This window comes from Falco cherrug, chromosome 3 (genome assembly GCF_023634085.1).
Source record: "Falco cherrug isolate bFalChe1 chromosome 3, bFalChe1.pri, whole genome shotgun sequence".
Classification (NCBI taxonomy): domain Eukaryota; kingdom Metazoa; phylum Chordata; class Aves; order Falconiformes; family Falconidae; genus Falco; species Falco cherrug.
In genome coordinates, this window is record NC_073699.1 from 40,887,486 (window position 1) to 40,907,360 (window position 19,875).

The window sequence follows — 19,875 nt, forward strand, 5'->3', positions numbered from 1 at the left end:
TTCATTTGAAAAGTTGGTTTCGTATATTCTAGCACATGTAATCTGATCATGTAACCAAATTCTACAAATGGGAGGTTTCTGTTAGAATTTTTGCATGCCTGATAATGACTTTTTTTCATCAAAGCCCATGTAATTTACAAAGTATTCAGTTGTTGGAAGTGATTTAAAAGAGGCTGCTGGAATTCGAGAAATAGTGTCAGATGTTCTGTTGGCATAAGCAGCATAGTTAAATTACATTTGCATACATCAGATATCACCAGTTGTGGATTTGACCTAATGCTGTTTCTGTCTACAATGTACATTCTGCTCTCTTTTGGTCTTCATTTTTAAAATGTCATTTTTGATTCATTAGTTTGAATGTCTCTTAATGCAAGAAACGGTAAAAGCCTAAGCCTCACCGTAGTAGAGTTAAGCTGCTAATAGGAATTCAGTTTTCCTGAGTTCCATTTGTTACCTGCCTGCAGTAGAAATAGATGAATTCTGATGAAAAGAAATTCAGTCTGTGAAGTTTTCACTGCTCACTTTCACATCTTGTCAGACTGCTTGTGTCTACTACTAACACTTTATTTTCATAGAACTGATGCACAATTTATGTTACTGTTTTGATTCTTACTTGCCTCCAGTATGTGGTTACTGTAAAATGATTAGTTGTGTTTGTCCTGTTTTTTTTTTCTTGCTTTGATTCTAGATGCTTATGTAGAACTTGTTTTTAAAGGGTCTTACCTTGAGCCAAAACATATAGTCCGTTTTATCCGTACACTAGACTACTACTTTTTACTTGGCTCTGATACAAACCAAGGGGTTTGGTAGAGAATCTCTATTATTAACACCTGTCCACTGTGTATGTAATCGATGGTTTTACATCATCCTAGCATGCTTTTTAACACCTCGCTTGAATAAGCCTGGTATTGATGTGAAACTCTGCCGCTGCTGGGTGGCTGAGCTGAGGTGCAGCAGTAAACAGAATCTCTGTGGGAAATGGCTTGGTGGCCTGTCAGGTGCATATCACAGGTCTCTTCACCATTTCAGCCTAGAAAGCTCTTTGTGTTTTAAGAGTTTAAAAGCAGATTTCTTTACAGGTTAACTTTCTCAGGCATATTTACCAAGTAGAAAACTACTGCATTTGCAAACAGCTAGCTTGTTTCATGTTTCCTGAATGACCCAAAATGATTTTTAAACTGTTAGCATGTATTTGTATTCTGGTCCGGATGATAACCATAGTTTTGTCTTTCATTGAAGAACGTATACATTCTGTTCTGTTACAATGTATTTTTGAATTTTTTAAAAAATCAATAAATACTCATATGATGTTTCATTTGTAAATGTAAAAAATGTTATTTGCTTATTTGAATGGTTTTTTTGAACTTCTTTAGCTGCAGGGGACATGTCTTTAAAATGTGGTTATTTAATTTAAATTCTTCTAAACTGTTTCTGTATGATCTCAGCCATGTTCTATTGTAAGCCCTTAATATTAAGAGTTATTGGGACCAATGTATGGAAAAGTACTAAAAATTACATTTTTATGCTTTATGGCTTATTACTCTAAAGATACATATAATTGACAAGCAGCACCTCAGTGTCACTGAAAAACAGGTGTTTAGCTTGGATACTTTCAAGGCTCAGGCTTCAAATTACCAGTGATAATTAAACACAAATACTTCAAGCAAGCCTTTACAAACTCTGAATAAAGCATTTTTAGTGCTTGCTTCATATTTATGAATACGATCTACCAGTTAATTGCTTTGCAGACTTTGCCCGGAGATTGTTTAAAGGAAAATTCAGCTTTGGTAAAATTGTTTTTTTTAAGTAATTATGTGGTATTTTGGCCATTGTTTTGTAACTAGATTAGGAAAGTTACAGTTATTTTTACTGACCATTTAAGTGCAGTAAATTATTCAGAGAGTTTGTTTAAATGGAAACATTTTGAGAAGCTGTTTACACATGAATAATTTGAGCCTCCAGTTTTTACTGAGGCAGAACTCAAGTTGCAGGTAGTCCAGCAGGGAATTCCCCTGGGAGTTTCCATGAAGCAAAGATCATAAAAATTAAAAAGCCATGATTGAGTGCCTACAGTCAGTCCCGGTACGTGGCTCCAGCCATACTTGGCTTGCTGCGTTGGCAGGGCTCAGAGATCTTAACTTTTTCTCCGTGGTGGCTACATAATAAACCTCACACAGGATTTAGTTTCTCTATTATTAGTTTCTATATTTTTCTATATTTATTTCTCTATTCCTTTGATTGCAGTGTTTACACAATTCATATTCCCCCACTCCCCTCCCCACATTTGTTTAGTGGTTAACTGTTCCATTTTATACATTGATGGATTTAAATGTTTTATTGTTGGGCATTTCTAAATGTTTTTCGTTTCCCCAGCCGGTAGCAAAGGCACATGTTTCTGAGAGACGGCACACACAGGAGGAGTCCTGCTGGATGCTCTAGAGTCAGGATTACTTGTGGCTCACACATCCCAGTGCGTGGTTTTGAACTGTCAGCAGAGCTGGGCCTAAACTGAATTTCCATGGTTGTATTAGGGTTGACACTGAGCTCAAACCTTTCCCTACAGTGGCTTTAAACAAAACCAGCACTCGTTTTGCTTTGTTGGAGGGTGGATTGGGAAATCAAGTCTAGGAGTGCTTGGATCTCACTACTGAGATACACATGTAAGGAAAATTTCAGGGAAATTCAACCCTTGGTGAATTTCAAGGAAACAACTATAGTTTTGATCCGGTCTGTATGTAACTGCAAATTTCTTGGAGCAGGTCAGATTCTGAAAAGCACCTAAATACCATGTTCAAAATCAGTACAGGCACTGTGGATGCAAATAGCAAGTCATTTAAAGCTGTAAAATCATGTAAAAAGGTAGACGCTTCTTGGGACTTTCGTTAAACACCTATGCAGATTAGGTACCTGACTTGCCATTTGCTTGTAAGCCTGGGCACCCTGCGTGGTGTTTTGCAAATCTGGGCTATTGCCCCACACTGTGAACTCATTGCCTGAAGTCAGTCACACCTCTGAGACGCCTGTCTGGTGCCGTGTTGCCTGGTGCAGACACGTCCTCACGTGCTGTGCGGTGTCATTCTGCTGTGATTGATAATGGTACTTTCCTTGGTGTCTGCTCACTGCTTCTGTTGAAGGAAATAGTCACTGACAGAAAGAGTAAAAAGGGGGAAGTCTGGCTTCTTCAGACTTGGCGTAGTGTGTGAAGCAGCCATCAGTTGTAGGTCAGGCTGTGCTGTGACCATTTGGTGGTCTCTCTCGGATTTAGCTGTGGCTGCTAACGAGTGCAGCGTCACGGGGCTGGCGCCTGGCTTCCCAAGGAAAGGGCGGTGGGTGACCTTCGCATCTTCCTGCCTGAATTTGGGAAGGTTTGTGAATCCCCACCCTGTTTTACCTGAGATCTCTTTCTCTTTGACCAATATTAAATTTGCTGTCAGAACTTGATGACAGTGTTCATGATGGTTAAATAGTTCCTGCTCTTTTTAATAATGAAAAGTTTGGGCCTGGAAACTCTTTTCTCAAGCAAATCTAGACACAGCCATGAGAATCAGATTTGAGTTCAGTGGGAATTTCTAATACAAAAGGAATGAATAAGGGATTCAGGGTTCAGCCTGAAGGAAATAATTGGCACATAAATTATCCTCATCACATCAGAACTTTCATATCTTGAAATTTGATGCAATTGCCTTTATCTTCCTTCATTAACATTTTGCGTCCAAGTATGCCAACTCATTGGTGATGGCTGAAATAACAATTTCAATTAATTGTTATTTTTCCAAAGCAGGTCACAATTAAGAAATGTTGCTTATTTAGATAAATTAAAGTTCATTGGACTTGCCTAGACGGAAGCAGCTTTCTTTTCATTAGTTCTTGTTTATTACATGACCCAGCAAAATATGAATACTGAATTTGCAAGAGCTCCCTGGAAGTCTTCACATTAGCTTTTTCCTTCCTCCTCTCTTACCCCTGATGCTGTTTTTTACCTCAATAAAAGCAACAGCTTATCCCTTTTCAGTTTCTCTCTTTCTCTTCCCACAGCAAGCAGGATCTTTTTGAACTGAAGTTTTGTTGCTCTTTGCCGTCACACCAGGATCTTTTTTCCGATCTTCAGTATAACTTAGGACTGGAAAACTAAGGCCAGAATGTTTACTTGTACAGTTGTATCTCTGAAGGCAACAGACTGACACACCATTTGTGGATTTGGGCACCAGGATTGCACTTCAAAATTTTCCATAAACTTGTCACATTCACAAAAAAAGCCATCATAAATAAGGAGAACGCTACAGTTAAGATATTTACCGGTGTCTTCAGCTCTTGAAAAGCATGAATCTCTGAATCAGCTTTGAAAATTGCAAGAATTCATTAGTACGGATCGCAAGGTTCAGGAGAAAAACGGGCAGGAAAGAAACCCCAAGCATTCCCCATTGACTTCAGATTCAAATAGCTGCAGTAAAGGGAATGATGAGAATTTTTTTTTTTATTGTTCCAGTGAGTAGAAGTAAGGTGAAATAATTTTGATAAATGCTCAGTATGATGTCTTGTTCTAACCAGAACCTCCCTGCTGAGGAGGCCAGTGGGAAGAAATTAAAACAGACTAACAAGGGTGCTGTGATTGAAGTGAAAGCTTCAATAGAGGGCTTTGAAGCAGCGTGTTAAAATGAAGCTTCTGTGGTTTTGCAGAAAATCAGTGGGCATTTCCTGTCTCTGGGTCTCTGATGGGCTATAGACTACCTTTCCATCCCTAATGTCCTGTCTCAGTTTTTACAACAGATGATCTTCTCGTTGTTTTCATTTCCATTCCTCTTTCAGGATAGAAAGCACAACTTCTCTTTGCTTCTTTCAGCCTTTCTGGTGGCTCACTGCTTTGTGTAAAGTGGCCCCCCACTATGTTGTTCACCTTCAGTCTGAGCCTACAGTACAAAAGTTTTAGTTAGAAGTTTAATTGTTTTGTGGTGATTGTGTTCAGGTGATCATTTATTTAGGGGTGAAATGGAGCTGAGCTGTGGTAAACTGAACAAAACCCAAACCATCTCTTATGAGTCATGAATGGCTGATGTGATTTTCCTCAGATTACCCCGAATCACTTTTTTTTGGGGGGGGGGGCGGGGGGGAACCCACAAGTAAAATTTTACTGTGTTTTGGAGGGAAGGGTTCTATGTACCAAATCTATTATAATGAATGTAGTTGTAATTATAGTTAGTTGTCAGAGTGTATTTTGAAAGTTCCCTGCAGATGAATTAATCAAAAGGTACATTTTAGCAAGTCTGCAGCTAAAGCCAATGATGGAGAGTGTAGCAAGTGCTAAAAACTAGAATGTAAACTGGGAAGATACTGTTCTGTCCTTGAATGTGTCAGCTGCAGAAAGGTTTGTGGCCACTGAGAGCTTGGGACTGGAATCCCAGCAAATGGGCTAGTTCTGAGGCATACAAAAGTCTTATCAGTCATTCAAATTAGAAAACCTGAACAAAAAAGAAACTTTTGAAATTACCTCAGGCTTCCTGGCATCATTAATATAAAACAAATTTGAAGGCTGTGTCAGCAAACTGTCTCTATATAAATGTTTCTTTGAAGATCCTATCTCCAGAAATCTGGAGAAGTATGATACTAAAAAATTAAGGTGTTTGTAGAATTATGTTAGAGAATACTTTGGAAATAAGGCTGTTAAAGCAAATATTGCTTCATCCACATTTGAGACCAAATCCCCTATAATTCTATGTATATAGCTGTGCATCTAGCCTCTCCCTCAAGCCATTGGAGACTTCAATCCTAGCAGGATTGACCAGACTGCAAATATTAGTGAAATTGTTCTAAAATAGCAGTGTACAGCCAGGCCCAGAGGGAACTGTGATGATTCACCATAATGTTAACACTCAAAAGGGTGGGGGGAATTAATGACATTTAAAAATAAGTACCCAAGAAACCCCTTGAAGTAGCTGGAGAGTGACTGTGCTGCCATCTATTACCAATACCTACTTCTGCAAAACAAGCTGTGGAATTTGGTTCCTTTTGGTTCCTCTCATGGTGCCTTGGGTCTCAGTCAAGTGTACTAGTGCTGTACTTGCTCATTGGTGAGATTGGTTTCTGTGGAACGATGTGTGGAATGATGTTGTGCTGTGTCATCACTGAAGGTGTTGAAACCTGGCCGTTTACAGAACGGTATCATCTTCCTGTGTGTTTGTACTGTGCCATGCTCAATGGCCAGTACAATAATCTCAACAGCAATGGTTTTCTTCTTACCCATAGGGAGTAGAAGCACCTTTAGAAATAGCTGTCAGAGTCCTCGTTATCTCAGTTTCTCTCTCTTCTTCATACTTTGTTTTTTCTAATGTGAAGCTTGCACTTTCACCAAATAACAAAGTATTGCCTGATGTTCCGATTACTATCGACTTCTGTTGTGGATTAACCCCGGTGGGTAGTTTAAGCCTCACACAGCTGCTCTCTCCCTCCTTCCTGCTGGGATGAGGGAAAGAATCAGAAGGGCATGAGTGAGAAAATTCATGGGTTGAGATAAAGACAAAAGCTGTGTGTGCAAGCAAAGCAAAATAAGGGATACATTCCTGCTTCCCATCAGCCGGCAGGTGTTCAGCCATCTCCAGGAAAGCAGAGCTCCATCACATGTTACAGTTACTTGGGAACACAGGTGCCTTAATGCTAAATATCCGCCTTTCCTCCTTCTTTCCCCAGCTTTTATTGCCAAGCTGGATGTCATAGGTGTAGGATATACCTTTGGTCAGTTGGGGTCAGCTGCCTCAGCTGTGTCCCCCTCCCAGCTCCTTGCCTGTCCCCAGCCTGCTTGCTGGTGGGGCAGTGTGAGAAGCAGAAAAGGCCTTGATGCTGTGCAAGCACTGTTCAGCAATAGCTAAAACATAGGTGTGTTATCAATGATGTTTTGGTCACAAATCTGTGAAGCTTCATCCCAGCCAAAACCAGTATAATTCCCACCCCTTATTCCATACCATTTATGTCATGCTCAGGTCCCACGCTATCCAATAGACCAGGGGTCTCAAACTTTTTATCCAGGGGGCCGGCGCGTGGATGCAGTGGCAGGCAGTCATCTGCGGCTGCTTGGTTTCCCCCCCAGCCCCGGCGGGGGGGGGGGGGGGCAGGGGGGTTCTGTAAATACCGGGGGCCAGATTGAGGACCCTGGGGGGGTGTATCCAGCCTGCGGGCTGTAGTTTGAGGACCCCTGCAATAGATCCTCATTAACCAACCCCCCTTTCCCATCCTTTGATATATATGCAGATATCATTCCCTTAGACTAGGGGCCACCCTTTTAAAGTCTGCAAAATGTCCACTGAGTCCATTTAGTCCATGTTTACTCCATCTGTTACGGTAAATATTTAGAACAGGAGTTTGATGTTGTTACTGAGCACCAAAGTCAGCTCAGGTTGGGTCGCTGTTGCACTTTCACATCCTCTTGTGAGACTTGCCCTCTGTTGGTTCAGATGGTACCTGCTATACTTCCTGTAACATGCAACAAAAAATCTGGGTTACAACAGTTTAAAAGTATATACATTACAGTCTTCATCCCTTGTCCCTTTGGACTAGGCCATAGGGTTTAGCATTGCAGTGAACTCTTACCCTTGCCTCTTGTCCCAGCATGGGCTTAGCCACAGGCCCACAGTCAGGGCACATATGCTCCAGTGTGGGCTTGTCCACAGGCTACTGTCCCTTAGGGACACAGATGTACCTGCTCCAGCATGACCTTACCCATAGGCCGCGGTCCCTTCCAGGGAGTACCTGCTCTGGCATGGACTGCTCCACGGCCACATACACTTCTGAATGTGCCGGCTCCAGCATGCGCTTACCCACAGTTACAGTCCCCTAGTCTTGAGTTTCAGCCTGTCCAGTACAGCAGCATAGGAACAGCAGCAGCGCCCTGGCCACCTGCCAGCTCATTGCTGTTATCGGTGTGTTCCCAGGCAGAGCAGAACAGGGTGATAAGGAGGACGGGAAACAGCAGGAGTGAAAAACTGCCACTAACCAGCACTAGACTAATCTACAGTGAAGCCAGCCAGCCCCGTGGCAAGCCCAGGAGCCTGCCAATTAGTAGCTAAACAGCTATAAATTTGGTCTAGCATACTCTGATCAGATCTGTTATTTCAAACCCCTCATGCCCCACATCATTGGATGCCAGAAGGGACAGGTACGGGTGAACCCCAGGGACAGCTCAGCCTCACGCAGCAGCTCACTCATTCCCATCCCGTGGGATGGGGGAGAGAAGCAGAAGGGTAAATGTGAGAAAGATTGTGGGTTGAGATAAAGGCAGTTTAATAGGTAAAGCAAAGCTGTGTGCACAAGCAAAGCAAAATAAGGGATTCATTCACCACTTCCCACCGGCAGGCAGGTGTTCAGCCATTTCCTGAGAGCAGGGCTCTATCATGCGTAACGGTTCCTTGGGAAGACAAACTCTGTAACTCCAGACCTCCCCTTTTCTTCCTTCTTCCCCCGGCTTTATATGTTGAACATGACTTCACATGGTATGTGATATGCCTTTGGTCGGTTGGGGACAGCTGTCCCCGCTGTTTCCCCTCCCAACACCTTGTGCACCCCCAGCCTGCTCACTGGTGGCGTGGGGTGAGGGGCAGAAAAGGCCTTGGCCCTGTGTAAGCACTGATCAGCAATAGCTAAAACCCATTTATTTAAGACAACTACTATTTTTGTTGTCTTAAGAGGGAAAGAAGTTTCCTCCAAGGAAAAGCAGCAGATCGGTCAGGATTTTATTGATAATTTTAGTGGCATCTCTGATCTGCACAACACCAGGTTACCTATTAATTGAGAGTCCTTACCTGGGTCTCAGAAACTTGCAGGTATCCTGCTACACTGAAAATCAACTTTACACCTAATGGTTATGTTATGTGGGAAAGAGCTTCAAGGTCTCCAAATCCTAATTTATACATGAATAACCAAAAGTAAGAAGACGCTGGGAATGTGAAATAGACGGAGAGATAAAACAGAACAAGCTGATAGCAAGAACTGTTCTTGAGAGAGAGTGCTTCATGTAAAGATCTAAGCACCTGGACTTCATTGCATTCTGGTTTATAGGACTTTTTTAATCAACTGACTTCAGAGGGAAGGTAGACAGTACCACAGTTGATGGCAGTGACCTGGGGTAGATCTACAAGAAGTGATTTTATTAGTTTCCATTTATTTCAGAAATGTTTCTGTGGACTGTAGACCATCTAGTCCACATAATCCTATTTTTGACCTCAAAGGAAGTCAAAATACTGGTAGTCATTCTGCAAAAAAATAGCCATAAGCATCATTCTCATATCAGTTTCCATAAGGAAAGGTAAGCAAATTTGGAAACCTAGCATATTACTTCACTGAGACTACTGCAGGAGGTAATATTTGTTGCAGGAAGAATGTTTCTGAATTAATTCAAGAGTATGCAGAATTAGGAAAATAAATGAAATCTAACTACGAGGGGCAGTACATTTTCTAACACAAAGTCTCCAACCACCTGGCTTCCAGCCCGAAATCTGTCCAGACTAGCTTTCTTCTATTCTGGCCATTGTTACCTTTCTCCCTTTTACAAGGAAGAAGGCCCTTTATTCAAGTGCTGCTGAAGTTTTGCTCTTCTGGCCTCCAGAAACAGTCAGGTGCTTCTTTTTTTGTTTCAGTTTCTAAAAGGAAAGAAGGTAAACGGAGAATAACTGGCTAATGGCATTGCATGGGTCCCCAGGTGTGGTGTGGATGTCACCTTGGTAACATTTTAGCTTTTCTCCTTGGCATCGTGCAAATAACAATTTGAAATCCTCCCACATATCCCTGCCCATAACTTAGTCTGTGGAAAGAATGTGAATTATATTTTCATAACCAGTTTTAGATTATAGGGGGTTTATGTATGAAAAAGTTTAAAAGCTATCAGGATCTCTCAAAATAATGCAGCCAGCACTAAACACACCAGGCTGCGTTCCCTGCCAGAATCTTTCTAAGTAAACCTTAATGGGACTTGATAACTTAGCTACGGACCTTGGCTTGGAATACTGCCCAAACTTTGAAAGACTGGAAGTTTCAGCTGGCAAAAATGTGAAGGTGTGGTGGTGAATTCACAGCAGACCAGGGTTTAGTTTTAGTTACAATAAGGTAACTCAGCTCTCAAGCAACAACACTTAAAAAGAGAAGCAACAAGAAAAGATGAAGAAAGAGAAAAGAGACAAATCATAGATTATTCCTGTTTGTGACTGATGCCAAGGCTTTCAGAGACCCTTTTTTTGGCTGTCGCCTCCTTCAGTCTTGTTCAGAATTGGGAGCACAATGAAACAGGGTAATTTTCAGAAGTGAAATGGTTGTTTCTTGTCTAGATTAGGTGGTTCTTTGCGCATACTGCCCCGTATCTCGCTTAGTGCACAAAACCAGTGTCTGCACCAGTGTCAGACTTCCCAGCAAGCTCAGGCAGCTGGTTTTATACTCAAAATTTCACAGTGATCCTGTTCCCTCTTCATGAGTGCGGCATTTGGGGCTTTCACATGCAGTTCATAAAAAGAGAATAGTTAATATTGGCTTCACTCTTCACTTCAGTGACAACCTTCATCATGAAAAAGAGTGTTAAGAGCATGTTTCCATTCATGCTGTTACTAGAAAGCTATTTTAAACCCAAACAATTTTCTTTCTCTAAACTAACCAAGTTCCTCTCTCATCTCAGTCAGTTGTTCAGGATGATGCCCGAGACAGAGGTTCCTCCACAAATGCTCTATACCATGCTTGTCCTCTGTGTATGTTATTAGCAGAATACAAACTCTTGCACCTCCCTCCTATTTTTTAGGCCGTGTGATGAAAGCAGGAGATCCCAGGGTTGCCAGTTTTTCATATTTCCTTTGACTGTGAATGATAAAATTAACTTCAGCTCCTCTCCCTGAAAATACAGTACTTACCTGAATAATTATGGGTTGAATGGATCAGAGGCAGACAAGTTGTTTCTGCCAAAAACATGGCAGCTATAGTTTACATTATTTTTTAGTGCTTTGCAGTGTTTTAATTTCTGAATAATTAGTTTATTAATTTTTATCATGGTTTTATTATTCATTTTTGGGACGGAATATTGTATTCAGTGTTTTAATTCACTGTGGTTAAACTACTGTCTACTAGGTCTACAAAAAATAAGTATCTTTCTTATAGAATAAAGGAAGTGAACAGGGTAGCAAGGTACTTTTCAGTGTTAAGTGTGTTTTTTTTATAGAAAGCCATGCCCCACCTTCTGATTTCAGCTTCCCTATCACAGGTCTGAAACAGGTCTCTCTGCACTTTTGAATGCCAGCCATTGGAAATAGGGTTGCCTGCTTTGCATGTGCTCCACAGGAACACTGTCTTTATAAATACATACCTGGGTTAAGTTTTAAGAGATGGAAGGTAAACAGTAAGCACCTTAAGTTTTAAGAGATGGAAGGTAAACAGTAAGCACCTTACTGTACTATCCTGTACGCTGCTGCAACAGCAGTGATGTTAGCTAATTTTCTCTTAATTAGAACCAAACATCACATCCAGAGGTAGGACGGAGCTGGGTCTCCCTTGCTTGACTAAGCATAATACATGGCCAAACTTTCCAGATCTCCTGCACCACTGAAACAGGAGCTCTGAATTAAGAGGGTATCTAAATAGCATGAAAAAAAGGACATACAAACTTCTTTGGCTCAGATGATAAACAGATGATATTTAGCAGATATTTTATATATTCTCTTTGGGAACTGGATCAAGTAAGTTTTTTCACTCTCATTTGTACTTCACATGGTTTTATAGATGTCAATGTCTGCCTTACTGTAGTCAGGACTGTAAAATACTACCACAGTAACCTGTGACAGTGCCTGTAGTCTGCTTGTTATGTATTTATGGTACAGTAATGGTTTATTTCTTAGTCTAAACCCTGGGACTGTATCTTAATGAAGATTTAAGACTATGATACAGCTGCTATTCAAACTCTGTAAGAGAAGCCTGTTGGAATAGCTCAAGATTTACTGCTGAACTGTCAGTCTTCAAGCTACCAAGTGTCTTTACCCTTCCGTGCAGTAGCTACGGTGGAAGCTTTGCCCACTGCTGTGAAGCAGACACAGCGATTAATGAACCTGAGGCGCACTAATCAAACATATGTTTTCTTGACACAATGATTGTGTTATATATCACATCCGTATGTACAGGCCTTTATCTTTCCTTAATGATCTAGCAAGGGGGCTTTTTTAAATGTGGGTGTTTTTCATGCACTCCTTAGATTTGTTCCACAGGGGGTGACCGTTAAAAACATCTGACGGGCATGCAGTTAGCCAGCTCCCTGCTGAGATTAGTAAAATACTATATTTAGTAATAGCACTACATCAAGGAACTCCAACATTGCAGGAAACAGTTTGATTCAACACTTTTTTTCTGATTTTTTGAAATTTTTTTTATTGTATGTCTTTTTTTTTAACTGGAACAAATTTTTTCATCTTGGTCTTGTTTTTTATATCTATGCTTCAACTTTTCATAAAAGACTTTGTTCATACAATGGGATTTTTTCATCAGTTTTATTTTATTGTTTTTACTGTATTCCTGTTCTGCTCTCACAAATGAAATATATGGAATTGTAAAGCAGGTAGTAAGAATGTGAAGTGGCATTTGGAATCTCTCTCATGCTGCTCCATGTCTGAAGAGACTAGTTATTATTTGTTAGGAAAGCTCGATGGATAATACAAGGATTCACACTTTTAAGTACTAGAATACTATGCCGTGAAAGCTTCTGAGGAAATGGTTGAAACGAGCAAGTATACTGAATTTATTTTCACACCAGGAGAGTTTCTTCAACAATAAATATGCATGGAACAGAGTTTGAGCTCAAACAGAATTGTTTCATTTCTTTTAGTCCGTGACGTGACCAACAGTAGATGGGCAACAGAAAGAGGAAGATAAAAGATCAATATGGAAAAGGCAAGAATTTCACTGGGAAGCTAAAGAAAGAAAAATGTTTTATGAGACTCTTGTCCAAGTCAAAATTAGTATTTTAACATCTGATTTTTGAACCCATTCTGGTTTGCTTGTCACTGTAAATCCAGAGCAACCTGTATAAAATCTTGGAAATTATTCTGTAAATTCAGGACTAAATAGGGTGCTTTCCCTTTAAAGGGCAAATTTAAAGGAATACCATCCTTTGTTCTAACAAAATAGTCTGGGCTTGTCAATCCATAAGATTTGTGCATTGCTGAACATAATGGCATTTTATTACCTAGTTTATTTCTGTCTAGCATTCTAAGACTCCTGCTGATGCTTTGACTCAGAGTAGTTTCTGGTCTGGAAACATGAACTCCAGTGTCACAGATGACTTCTTTCTTTTGGTAATTCATATTATTATTTTAAGTTATTAAATGTTCAAGAGAGAAAGCGTTTGGCCAGACGGAAGTTGTGTTTCAAACTGTGAACATCTAAGCAGCAGTGTGTGAAAATAGTAGCTTTTATTTTTGCTCCCCTCGGTCTCTTGGTAATGCACAGTTAGCTCATTTCTAACAGCAGTTGAGTCTATTGTAGTTAAGCTTAGCTACTATGTAGTAGTATAACAGGTTTCTCACCTTCCTTGGTTGTGATAGTAAACGACAGCCCTTGTTCGTACAAAAGGATGGATGCTCAGATTCAGCAGTCCCCACTGAAGACCAGCAGTCTATCATGTTTTTGAAGTCAGGGATGTTGTATTTACAGAGTAATTTATGCAGATTAACTATGGCCATTATCCGAAATGGCATATTGATCCAGTGGTTTTAAGTAGCTTATTGCAATATTTTTACAGTTTCTATCAGATCACTAGCACATAGAGAAGTGTATTAAAGCTAGATTCAAGAGACATTTTTATATAAATATGAAATAAATGGGAAATTTGGAGCAGCACTGTGATAGAATTAACTTTACATGTAATGTCTTATGTGGTGCGATTTAGTTTTTCCTTTATAAAATAACATACAAGGTTGAGAATTTTGACTATGCCATTCCACATTCAGTTGTAACATTGTAAACATTCATCATCGTATGTCTTCCTTTATATGAAGCTATAAATGTCCATCAAAATATTTGCATCTCTTCAGTAATTTAAAATATTAAAAACAAGGGCCAGATTTCAACATAGTTGTTGAATTGTTTCAGACCTTTGCATACATTTCTATATACATACACCAGTTAGTAGTACCCCTCCATACATATTCATACCATGCAGCTTGTTCTTGACTGAAGCAATCTGTGAAAAGGATATACAGTTGCATCTCATGCGAATATCGAACATGAAAGCATACATGTATGAGTAAATCTATGGCATGTGCTTGTGGCAAAACTTAATTCTACAATTTATTTCATTATTTTGATGCCTGAGATGCACTTTGCATTTTACACATGGAGGTTTCATGCCCTGCCCACACAGCACAATGGAGCGCTGTGCTTGGGATTCCTGAGCTGGTTATACATGATTTATCTCAGGTACTCCACGTATGTAGTTACCCAGGAGAAAAGCTAGCAATGCTGTATGCTTTTTCCAATAAATGAGCAGGCTCACTTAGAGTTATTGCCGGGATCTTGTTGTTGTGGTAGCGCTTTGTGGTGTGAGACATACCTTGGAGGAGAATTACATGTAAATCACTCATAATAGTCTGAGGCTGGAGTCCTGCATTTTACTCAGAAACTTCCACAACCCTTAGTAGAAATGTCTGTTATGCTGGCCAGTATTTTCCAACCAGATCCTAATGCTGTTCTATAAAATCTCTGCTTATATGTTATCCAAATAAAATACTCTGAATTTTAATGAGTGAAATTTCATTGCTGTTTAATCCTTAAAATGCACTGAGCTGATTTGTGAGTGTCTCTTAATTACAAAAAATTAAAGCCTGAAAATTAGGTCCTGGACATAGATAGTAATTATTTTCGTAACTGTTTTATTTTTATCTTCATAATGTATGAAAAGGGAAAATGACCAATTGTGGGTAGGCCAGAGGCCGTAATGATGGGTTATAGTCCCAGCACTGCCATTCGCTCCTGCTGGTGCCAAGTGAATTTGGATGAGTCATTTAATGTCTGTCCACAAAGTGTCCTTACCTGCCTAACAGAGTTATTGTGGAGATGAGCTGTAGTTAAGCACTCTTGACTCTTAGGGCACTGAGGAACTTAGAGGTGTTATTGTCATTGTGAATCTCAGTAATGGCCACATAATCACCGTTGACCACTTGGCCAGTCTTCAGTCACCACTCCTTGGTCGCAGATACTGAATCAAGTATTTGCCATGCCTCCATGTTCCCCTGCCTAAGACGATATGATACTTTTAAATCATTTTTATAGACATTTAGGTTTCTCCTATACTTAGTCGTAATAACGTGGACATATAAACTGAAATATTTGCAATATACTGATGACCAAGAACCTAGAAGCATCTGCTGCTATTCAGACTATTTGATAACTATTCAGATACTACCATTGCTTTCTGAGTGCCTATTTTGGACATCCGGCTCAAATAGATAAATACCTAGCATTCTTGGTTGACAAAGGAAAAAAACAAAACAACCCCACAACTTTGGATCATAGATCAAATCTGAAGAAGAAAGGAATAAAATAGAGAGTTTGAGAATGTAGCAGCTGGACCAACAAATAACAAAACAGAATTACTGGGAAATTACACATACTCGTGTGAAATGTAAAAGAAATGGGAATGTTTCTGCTGACTGGACAACTCTGTAGACTAGAGATTTGATGGAAGGGCAAAGTTTGATTTTGTCACCCATTCAAAGCCCAGTCTTTTGGGTTTTATATCACTATTCATATAATTAACATATAAAGTGTTTATTTTGCTTCAACTGAAAATCTTCAACAGGGCAAGAGATAATCAGAGGACTGTTGTATAAGAAATTACAAAGTAATGGCCTTGATATATTCAGATGAGGCGAAAAGTGCATCATGAAATTCATTCGGGAAAGTTAAGCCTAGAAAGATACCAAAATTCTGAATTTATTGCAATTTCTATGTGGGACTCTAAAGCGGATGTGGACCAAATCTGCTATTGCAGATAGCAGTGTCATGTAATACTAATTATAATTTTTCTCCAGATATCTCCTGTTCTTTCAACTTGTTAGCCTTGCTTTATTCCAGTGGACTTTAGTGAAGTGTAACCTTATTCATATTATTTGCATTAAAAATAAGCTTACAAACGTGCTATGCAGTTCAGAAAGTGCTTCTTTTCCATATCTCCGTATGTGCTTTAAGACATGTACTTTTCTCTGTCACCAGATTTTGCCCCTTTTGCTATGTCATATTTGCAGTACAGAAACATCCTCTTTTTCTGCCCCATTTCTCTGCATCGCATTCCCACAACACGTACTCAGCAGAATATCTAGCTTGCAACCAGATACCACAGTTGTGGAAGCTTGATAAGTCCTTGTCATAACAGTAGTCCCTGATGTTTAAAGAACTTCGGTTTATATTTGCAAGCCAAATTTCATACCTTCATACCTCTTTCAATTAATCAAAGTTAAACCATTGTATATGTGAAGGGGCCTCTTGTGGTTTCTAAGTAAGTAGTATGGCTTTTCTGGCAGAGAGCCACAAGCAATTTAGTAGGCACATATTGTGGGGGTTGAGAGGAAGAGAGACAAGGATAATACAGAAAGCTTTAAGAAGGGCTGAGTGAAATCAGTATTTCTATACACAGTACAAGAACTTTACATTCAGTATCTTAGTTTTGGCTACAACAAAACTGTTTTGATGTCTCGTCAGTAAAGTAATTCCGAAATCCAGCACCGACTTGGTTTCCCTCTCACTCAGCCAGTTTAGCACTGCTTTTGCTCTAGCTGAGGTATTCCCAATTTACACCTGTGGCAGAAAAGAGGCACAGGGGATTTAATATGGACAGTGTGCAATTAAGTATCATATGCGTCACTAAATCATTTCCACAGGAATAACTCTATACAGTTCCTAGTTGTCTTCAGAAATAATAAAGTTTGATTGTGTAGCCTAAATGTCAAGATGAGGCTTTATCATGTAACTTTTGCCTGAGAGCTATACAGTTGTAAATAGATACTAACATAAAAGGTCTGTCTCCAGCAGAGCTGATCTCTCTTTCCATTTCTGACAGGGGTCACATAGCCAATGTAAATTACCACCATAAACTAAATTCCACCTCTCCTGTAGAACAAAGTGCTTGATCTGCCTGTCTAGAAGCCAGAAGCTATGCAGAGAACTGTAACAGTTCAACAATTCAGCATGAGTGGCAACCTGTTCTCAATAACGAAACACTGGCAACGTTCATTTTCATTTTGTTTCAGCATACTAAAATCCCCTTTCTTTAGGAGATTTAAGAACTATCTGAAGGGTACCTGAAGACAAGGAGAATAGTTCAAGTAGAAACACTACCTTCCTCTGTATTTCATGCAAGATTCTGGTTCAACATGCACATCTTGACATCAGTAGGGAACAAGTTGCTCTTAGAAAGGGATAGTCTAGACATCTCAAGAATAATGTGAATTCTTCTCCATTTTATCTGTCATTCAAATTCAAATATACAACATCAGCCACTTAAAAAGAATTAGTGGATTTTAGTAGAAATGGAATTACCATTGAAAAATTTAAACTATTAATGCCAAGTTTTGCAGGTAGAATGATTTACATGGATGTTTTATAACTAAGTTACACAATGCTATTAAAAATTACATCTAGGCTGGAAACTATAACTTGAAATTAGTTTCTTATATAGATACAACATCTTGAATTCAGTCTCAAAGGTCTCAGAAACTGAAGAACACAGCACTTGAAAAACTATCCAACAGACACATCACAGAAAATTTGGCCCCAGTTCAATATGTGACTACCTAGAATATTTTAGACACTCCTTGTTTTATATTAAAGATGAATTCAATGTAAATGTTCGGAATTCTTCTTACAAACTTGTTGAAAAGGGACAGTATTTTAGCATGACTCCCTTGTACAAACCTGGTGTTTAGCAGATTACGTATGTTATTCTGTTATAGGTACACTACAGTGATAGACAAAATGGCAAAGAGTGTATGACCTGTTTGACACTGTCTCCTGTGCAGATGACTTTCCAAGGTATCGGAAGCTCCATTGAAGCCAGCCATGACCAGGTATAATACCTTCACCCCACACTCTTGTAATTTTATTAATATCTAGTAAGGCCAGAATGTCAGCATTAGTAAATTTTAAATATCAGCACATCCTGTGCTTTTCATATGGCATGTTCTTCTCACTGGGATTTGCCTGTATTGCCATAGTAAAATCCTGATTAGATCTAAAGAGTGACCCAAAAAGGAGACAAAACTATACTGCCTTTTACATATTTTTAAGCCATGTTAGGAAAGCCTGAAGAGCTTGCTTTGCTTTTGAAGTCAGATGTAAGGTTTCTGCAAAGTTTTTGTTTGATTTTATGTATGTATCAGGTCTTGTCTGTCCTATTTTTACTAGAAGATTATGGGTCGCTGGGAAAGCTGAGAGATGAAGCCATCATCTCTAGATATCATCTGTCACAAGAAACTGGTATTTGAGAGAGGAAAGGGATTTTTAATCAGACTGTGTAATATTCCCGTTTTATTTGTCTGTTCCTAAAATGTTTAATTCAAGCTTTTGGCAAAAAGCCAGGAGAAAAAAACCAAAACCCCAAAAACTCTCTGTTAATTACTTATCACCCTGCTGCTTCAGATGGGAACTGAGGGGGACTTCCATTCTAGTCTTCTTGTCCTCCAGCACTCTTATGTATAAAAGCTAGACAAGACTTTGATACTCCTGGAGTTTTAAAACCAAAAAGGAAACAAGTAGAAGAAAACATTAAACTGAAAGTACCTTGCACTTTTCAGATCTTCAGTAGATCGGAAAAAGTACCATTTTTACTTGCCTTTGCAGGCTATCTTTAGATTGTACTGTGTTCACATTTACCATACAATTTATCAGACGGTCTGAGATTCTCTAAGGAAAAAGGAAAAGTCGCCTTAAGAATTATCAGAATTAGTAACTTTTGGGGAAAAGTTTCAGGCACTCTTAGCCATATTTTTGATAGGTGTTTTCTTTATTGGAAGTTTCTAAGTTGTTAACATAAGCTAAGCCCATTAGTTATTTACATGGTAACATGAGGATACTTCCTGTCCTCAAGTGTTTGGTGTTTTACAGTAATGGAGAGCTGTGGTAAGTGAGACCATACTTTGACATTCAATTCTCATTTCATCCAGCAACTCGTTTATGCTGTTCTAAAGTTGCTCCATTTTTCTTTCAGTAAAGATTGCCTTTTAAAATTTAGGTATAACTCAAATACAATATTTAGACTTTTCAATTAATTTAAGGTGATCCCTGTCAAACTGGTAACAGCTACATTCTGGGCTACCAGCCAGGTTGGCCTTTGTCTTAGCATTTATGTAAGCTAGAGTATGATATGTAAACAGAAAAAAGACTTTGTAAACAAAAAGCACATTTAAACCATCTGAATAATTATATATTTAAGACATCTAAATTAAAAAGTGTTATTGAGCCTTCGAAGCCAAGCACCTAGAAATCAGGAAATTCCAGATTATGTGCAGCATTAGTTTGATCCCAGGTATACCCACCCATTCAGTGCTCCAAACGGGACATTCTTCTGGCAGGAAAAAAAAATGCGTAAAGTCACATACATAAAGAATGTATCCTAGCATGTGTAGAAATAGGTAGAATTAAGTTTGCTTGGGCCATTATGTAGCTAGAATATCTTAATCTGGCTTCAATTTGAAGTTTAAAAAATGTTCATCATTGGTTTTAGTTAAGTCATTTTCCACAGGGTTCTTAAAAAAGGAAAGAAAAATGTTTTATTGTGTGATGGGGTACTGGTTGTGTTACTGAACCCACATCACTTGTGCAAAGATTTCATCTGAGCTGAGAGCAAAATAAAATAATCATCTAAAAGCCAAATGACAA

The 19,875-nt window shown here is 39.3% G+C and overlaps 1 protein-coding gene and 1 long non-coding RNA gene across 6 annotated transcripts in view; one reads left to right on the forward strand and one right to left on the reverse strand.

Moving 5' to 3' along the window:
* STAU2 (staufen double-stranded RNA binding protein 2) overlaps nucleotides 1–19,875 on the forward strand; it is a 177,237-nt gene that overhangs the window by 95,881 nt on the left and 61,481 nt on the right. For 4 of the 5 annotated variants that reach the window (XM_005443188.4, XM_055706170.1, XM_055706168.1 and 1 more), the window contains one exon: nucleotides 17,952–18,065. The exons of the other annotated variant lie outside the window; for it this stretch is intronic. In XM_005443188.4, coding sequence (XP_005443245.1) covers nucleotides 17,952–18,065 — 114 coding nt within the window. The remainder of the gene's footprint in view (nucleotides 1–17,951; nucleotides 18,066–19,875) is intronic. 5 annotated transcript variants of the gene reach the window in all.
* LOC129735735 (uncharacterized) lies at nucleotides 621–8,310 on the reverse strand. Its single transcript, XR_008731576.1, has 2 exons — nucleotides 7,579–8,310; nucleotides 621–7,461 (listed from the first exon to the last, which is right to left on the reverse strand). It is a non-coding gene; the product is annotated as an uncharacterized LOC129735735 (long non-coding RNA).